Source organism: Orussus abietinus, unplaced genomic scaffold (genome assembly GCF_000612105.2).
Source record: "Orussus abietinus isolate OABI.00-Male unplaced genomic scaffold, Oabi_2.0 scaffold6, whole genome shotgun sequence".
Taxonomy (NCBI): Eukaryota; Metazoa; Arthropoda; class Insecta; order Hymenoptera; family Orussidae; genus Orussus; species Orussus abietinus.
Genome location: NW_019396002.1, coordinates 1863677 through 1871041, shown reverse-complemented (window position 1 = coordinate 1871041; position 7365 = coordinate 1863677). Strand labels below are relative to the sequence as shown.

The window sequence follows — 7365 nt, the reverse complement described above, 5'->3', positions numbered from 1 at the left end:
GCTCGTGCACTGCACGTGTTGCCTTCATATTGGCACAAAAGTTTCGAGGGCACTTTTACCTTTATCACGTTCAAATGCGTGTGTCTCGATTATTAGAGCGTTCTATACAGTGCAACGGTCCTGGCATTTTCGTGCATCGCAGCAGAGCTTGCAAAATTTGTACATTCATCGAAATATGGAAGCAGACGCAATTTTGGTTCTAGTCTCGGTTAAATGTGAGAAATTTTTTTTAATCCGTATAATTTTTCCGTCGATTTGGAATACCCTTCAAAAATAGAGTCTTATTCGAATCGATCGGTTTGACGCGAGTTTCACATCACCTTAAGGTGATATTGAATGTGGCGCCATAAACGTCTCAGTTATGAATTGTTTCACCGAACTGGGAATAAGGAAAGTCCTGCCACTCAGAAATGAAAAAAAGATGAAATTTCATGGGGGTAAGACCTTCCTTAGAGCCTCTGTAGTCCCATGGTAAACATTTGAACGATTCGGTGGATTCAGTCCGGATAAAGTTCCATAAACGATCGATCCCTTTTCACTTTCTCACTTTCATATCACCTTAAGAGCCCATCCGATTAGTCGTTCATCCTTGAAGAATCGATGCGACGCACTCAGTGGGACCTCGTCCTTACTTTTCAAGATAGCCGTAATTGTTACACCGAAGCCAGGTCTGAACAATCGCGGATGCCCTTAAGGTGAAGTGAAACTCCCTTCAAATCAGTCAATTCGAATACAACACTTTTTTTAAGGGTATTAGACCAAACTGTCCGAAACTTTGTCACATCACTCCTGATCATCTATGAATTGTCCTGACACATTCAAAATTTGGATTTTTTAAAAAAATTGTTTAACTCAACCCAGACCAGAACCAAAATGGCGTCGAGCTCTCATATTTCGATCAATATACAATTATCGAAGGCTCTGATATGAGAAACGAAAGGGGCAGGACAATTTTACGACAATTTAGAACACTCTGGTAATCGATAAACTCGCATTTGAACGGGATAAAGGCAAAAACAGTATTGTATGCGGTTCTATGCCAAAACGATGGGAATACGAGGTCTCGGAGTGAAAATTTAATTGGTCTGGAAATCACAGATGGTGCAGGGGGTCCCTCTGCAGTCAATTAGGGCCCCAGAAAGCATGAATCCAGAGGATTTCTGGAGTTTTACTTCGATTTCTTGATATTTATTGTACAAAAACGACATGTGGAGTATGCCATTTGATACAATATCCAATATAATTCAACACAGCTGTCAATATAAAAACGAACATCGGCAACGTAGGCGTTTAGAAAAATCTTCTTTATCGACGTCGATCAAGTTCCTCGACGTGTTTCACTTCACCTTAAGACCTCTGGGCTTTTGGGGGAAAGCCATCGAGCGTTTAAACGAGAAGGGTCCGGCGCGCGAAGGCGCGTAAAAGGGGGCACCCTCTTTTCTCGCGATTTCGTCCGATTGTTCCGCGGCGAATCCGGGCGATTTGAAAGGGCGAGTCCCGGGTCCCTTGGGAGGCTCCTTCGGACGAGGGCAACCGGTGGTCGGGGCAGGTCGTTATCCCGAGGCAAGGACCAGAGGCCGCGGCTCTCGGCGACCTTCTCGCTCCGCAAGTGGAGCACTCTGGCGGAGAGGGAAGGACTCTCGCTAAGGACTCGGTCTCGGAGCCCTCGAAGGGTCTCGCCGCTCCTCCGGCCTATCGGGGGCCGCGGGTTAACCGACCGTTCGAAATGGGCTCGTGGCCACTCCGCGATATCGTGCCGATCCCTTCAAGACCTCTCAAACTCACCTCCGACTCCCCCGACAAATTGCGAGCCATTGTCGACTATCGAGCTCATCGCTGCGACCGGGTATCCCGGCTTTACGAATTTCGTCCCTCCGCAAATAGCTCCTAAAATAAGATCAAGATGTTTAAGGTGATGCGAAAGCGGCGTCTGGGGTATGGTTTATGAAACTCTCCGAACCGGGTGTACCGAATCGTTTGAAATCTTCCCACGTGAATGCGGAGGCCCTAAGCAAGATATTGACGCCCATGAAATTTCACTTCTTTAAATTTGTTGATGATATATTTTTAATTTTATATAAAAAGAAAATTAAATTGCACGATGAAGCTTCCTTAAGGGGATGTGAAAGTGGCGTCAAATAGGTCTCGTTTATGAAACTTCTCCAAACTGGGTGTACCGAATCGTTTCAAACTTGACAATGTGAACATGGATGCTATAAGGAAGATCCTGACACCTATAAAATTATAATTCTTTTTTTCCAATTTTCTTTATTAATATTTTCCAAATGTTTTAGAAAAAATGAAATTTTAGGAGTATCAGAACCTTCCTTATAGCCTCCATGTTCACGTTGTAACGTGTGAAACGATTCGGTACACCCAATTCGTAGAAAAGTGTCATAAACGCGATACCCCTTGGAGGGCACTTTGGTGTCGCCTTAAGAGAGCCGTTACTCCAATATTCCTTAAAGATCTCGTTTTCGAGCTGACTTTCGTCTCATCAATTTTGACGGGACCGATTGATCTCGGGAGTCGAGTCGAAATTGATTCGTGGACAAAGGGAAGTAGGAATTCTTTGTTACGGTTTCCATCGGCCGCAGTAGACGAGGGCGGCGGTGACGAGTGTAGGAATGCTTGCCCGGGTGAAGAGGGGGCGTTCGCATTGTTTTCAGCGAGAGGTACACCGAACGACCCTGTCGAGGGCCTCCGGAACGGCCTCGAGTCAGATGCACCTATATATCCGCCGATAGGGAAGAGGTTATAAAACGCGGTCGGTCGGGCAGGTCGGCACGCGGGTCGCCTCGCCGGGAGATTACGCAACCTAGCCCAAGCTTACCTAACCTCACACTCGGGGAGCACACCGGGCAAGAAGGTGCTCCTTCAGGGCTATCATTAAGCCCGGCGCGGCGCGCCGGCGGGAAAACAAACCGCGAGCCTCGAGAACTCGCTCGTTGGTGGGGGGCCTCGACCAATGGCCGGAGGAAACGCCGATTAGTTTACGCGCGCCTCCAACTCTTTGTTTTCCGCGAGTTCGGGGGGAGATTCGCCATTCAAACCTTCGACTTTCGGTGGGCGGCCACTCGGCCATGAGCCGAATCTCCCATACACGTGACGTTCCGCGCGCAAAATATTCGTCTGACTCGAGAAAATTATTTCCGGTTCAACCGCCGAGTATGATTATGGATACTTTACTTAGAATCGGATGTCCGGAATCGTAGTAAATTTTACTACGTAAATAAGCCGTGAATATGATTATTTTTTTGTAAACAATTAATAAAATTGTTATCGACAAATTTGAGAGAGTGCAATCTCGGCCGGTAGCACCGCTCTTAGACTCTTCAGGTGTTTACGTGGTAAAATTTGAAATTCAAACGATACCGGCACGTACATTTCGGAGGAAAATGTCATAAACGACTCATTCTCAAGTGCCGCTTTCATATCACCATACAACGATTCTGTGATCGAATAAGCCGAAATTCTACCATCCCCTGAAAACCATAAGGGGACAGGTGGAAATTATTAATCTTCAATTTTATCAGTGTATTTTAATCGATACATTTGAAGGTTCTAATCCGAGCTTTTTGGTTTGCGATAGGTTCTCTCGGGGAGCAGAGCGGAGCAAAGCGGAGCAGCGGAGAAGGAAGCGGCTCGGCGGCGGGCACAGGTGGCGAGTGTCGGCGGCGAGTGGCGGTGTCTAGCGGCGTCCAGCGGTGTCCGGCGGGGGTGGGGGAAATGCGACGGATCTCGCCTCGTCATTAGGAGGAGCAGTCTGCGAGGGTCGCGCGTGTGCGTGTGCCGGGCCGCGTTGGATGCCCGCACGCCCTGCGCCGCGTCTGCGTGTCCCGCCGGCGGTGCGTGTCGAGTGCGTGCAGTGCGTGCAGCGGGCGCGGGGCCGCCCTCGCGTGCCCTGCCGACGGCGAGCGGCCCCGGCCAAGGGGACTAGCATGAGGAGGCGAGAGTGACGCTCTCTCGCGCGCGATCGAGGGGATCGGCCGTTGGCGGGAGGGCTGATAAGAATGGCCCCCTTCAATATGGCGGGCGCGGGCCTCCTCTTGGCCACCTGTGCTGCCTACCTTGTGCTGTGCCTGCGAGGGACCCGGGCGGAGCAAGGTAAGCACCGCGCTGACTAGCGGGAACCCGCGAGTTCCCGTTTATCCCCCCAGAGCGCGCGAGCGCGACCCAGTCAAGCGGCCGCCACTCCGATCCGCTCCTGCCACGGAGGATGCCAGGACCTCGCGAACTCAATGTTCCCTCGATAGGCTTGCGGGGGTAGCGGAAAACAAAACCGTGAACGGAGAGGATATCGTTCCTCGCTCTTTCTCTCTTGTTAGGTAGACTGTTGCCAAATTACGCTGAGCAACCTTTCCTATGTCAATTTTTTTCCGCCCGGCCTTGCCTCTCGCCAGTATTGGCGCGTCTTGCTTCCGCTGTATGGACACGTTAATTGCGAATACAGCACTATAGTACGGACCAATCGCGACAAATGTTCACCGGAGTCAGACAGTCAAAATGTCCGAAAAAAAAAAAACTAAGTCTAATAATTCGATTAAAGTAACGAGCCAACGCAAAATTTTAACGGACGACTGGTCACCCGTTAATAAATAATTTCTTATGCAAGTAGTTTGTAAAAGTGAGCAAGTGACCTTTAACGCGGCGAAGAACGAGTCGCTATTAAAGATCGTTGAGGCCTTGTGATATCTGTCGATAAAGGTCGTAGAAGCTTCAAGAAATGAATATTGAATTAAATTGAATACATACAATTTATAGCAAGAAAATGCGCGCACTTAAGAGCGCGATTGTTTTCCCTCTTTCGTTTCTACTGTCTCCATGGATCACGGTTACATATTTATATATCCGATGTCTATGGCAACTACGCGTTTAATGCATGAACGTGGGAAACATGGATTCCGCAAACTCAATCGTTCTCTCGATATTCTTGGAAAGTTAGCGAAAGGGGAAGAAAGCGAACAGAGGGGCTGGCCTTTGTCTCTCTCTCTTTCTCTCTCTTTCTCTTGTTAAACAGTCTGCCACCGTATTGCACTGCGCTGCTGTTTCGCGCAGAATCAGAGAGAAAGCGCGAGGAAACGATTTCCTTGTTTTCTCTTTCATTTCTCCTGTTATCATAGTTTAATGTTATATATCCATATATTCCCCATCCATGGAAATTACTCGTCAGGTGGATCAACATAAGAGACGTAGACTTTACAAATTCAATCATTCCCTTGATTGTCCCGAAGGCAGGAAAAAGGGCGCCAGAAAATACCCCCTTTGTTTTCTCTCTTTCTCTCTTTTAGTTCTATCTCCACAGTCTGATCAGTGTGTGAGGTCAGTACATATCCTATACGCTCATAGCTCTTACTAGCTATCAATGTCCCGCAGGAGAACATTCCCACCTCGAATACGTGCGTTCCAAAGTTTCCACTACACGTGACGATACTATAAACGTTTTCATTTCGTCCAACGATAATATTAAAAAAGGAGAAGTCTCACGCTGACGTCACGTAAAATACCGAGGGGAATGTGACCTCGACGGTTCGGAATGTTGCAAAGTCTGCACCGAAGGCTTTACGTCCCAGGGTAACGACCTGGGGGTAGTTAACTTCTTTGAGACGTTAGTTTTAGCGACGCGAAGTGCACCTCCCGTGAACATAATTAATATTACTCGGGAGTAATAGAGAAACGGTTGAGTCAAATCGACTTTGGGTCTCGTCATACCAGGGCTGAAAGATATCCCTCAAATCGTGATTAATGATCGCTCCCCGAGCGCCCGGTCGAGGCGGCTTACGGACACCTTCTTTGGGAGTCGATTACTCGGTTAATCTCCAGTCAGGGCTCGCTGTATATTATCTGTAGCTCTCCAGAGATGACGGGGGCTAAGCGACCCTTCGCATTATCGCGGAGTTGTCCCTGGCGAACGTGGGTCTTCTAAGCTGGAAACATATGTCAGGTCGATTGACAGCTTGGTCCAGATCGGCGAACAAGGCGCGTGATGTGACTCCAAGAGGCGTCTCAATTTTGTATCGTCAAAGCGAACAACGATGTGATCCCTTGAGTCGAAGCAATTACGTGTACAATTGCAAGGAATAGGAATTTGATAGGACTACACGTGTCTAGCAATCAGTATTGCATAGTCGCAAGAAACGAAAACGCGACATGATTTTCCCCTAGGCGTCAGAATGCCGTATAATCGCAAAGAATAAGGATGTTATACGATTTCATGCGGCGTTTCAATTTTACATGAGCACAAAGAACAGGGATGCGACTATTCTTTGAGTTGAATTGGATTTATACTATCCGTAAGAGTAACTCGATTTCGTTCCATGTTGCCTCTCACTTTTGAACAATCACGAGGGGCGAAGATGCGATATGATTCCATGAGGCGTTTCAATTTTACATAATCACGAGGAACAGGGATACGACGTTCCAAAAGGCCTTTCGGTTTTATACGATTACAAGGAACCAGGATTAGTCGTGGAAACGGTCGAGACCCGTCCTATCCTAAAGGAAGTTTACGCGCGCGTTCGGAGCAACCGGCTCTTCTCGCGACGGAGGAGCAGTATTTGTCAATCGATAATGAGTATACAATATAAAGTTAATGGCTAATTAAACGACAGGGTTTTAGGGTCCCGCTCGTTTCTCCTGGAAACTTAATCGCGCTTTATATTCATCCTCGGCGAGGGCTCGAGAGCGGGTTTAACGTCGGAGGATGGTTCCCGATGGCGGGGCAGAAGAAGCTCGCATTACCAGGACGCTAATGGCAGCGGGCGGCAATACCTTCCAGCCGATTCTTAACCGAATCCCTTCCCACCGTGTATCGGGCTCACAGCCTCTCCTATCTGCGTATATTATTCCGGCGTGGCAACCAGACGGGAGCAATCCCACACCAACGACGAAGCCCGTGCATATATTCGGATCTCTACCGGTCCAGGCTCCCTGTCCTATTATGCGTTCCTAAATAACAAGCTGCGGGACGTTTTCCATAATTTAACCGAAAAATTGCGGATGCCGGGCCCGGTCCAGCGCGTTCGGAGTCTGGCTGCTCGGTTCCCGGGATTCAGGGATCCTGATCATTTCCGAGATGCCCGATCATCGGGATCGGCCTTGATCAGGGGTTCGCCGAATTAAGAGCACGTCTCCGTGGCACCAGCTGGTGAACGTCCGTGGCGAGTCTAGGGCGGACCATGGGATTTGGGACCCGGGACCTGGAATTACCAAAATCGGATGGAAGTTCGCCACTCTTAGAAATCCATGGGTCCAGGTCTTACCTCGCAGCCTCCGATTCTGTAGTCATTAGGCCTGCCTTGGATCTCGGGGGTCCCGGTGAGTCCTTAATTGGGGCGCGGCCTTGTCCAGGGATCGGAAACGGGA

General features: G+C 48.8%; 1 protein-coding gene across 1 annotated transcript in view; it reads left to right on the top strand.

Annotated features, from left to right (window-relative positions):
• The first annotated feature begins 4028 nt into the window (after positions 1 to 4028).
• Positions 4029 to 7365, top strand: part of LOC105704444 (ephrin type-B receptor 1-B) — a 49868-nt gene continuing 46531 nt past the window's right edge. Inside the window, exon 1 of the mRNA XM_012433659.2 lies at positions 4029 to 4107. Within this exon, the coding sequence (XP_012289082.1) occupies positions 4029 to 4107 (79 nt within the window). The remainder of the gene's footprint in view (positions 4108 to 7365) is intronic.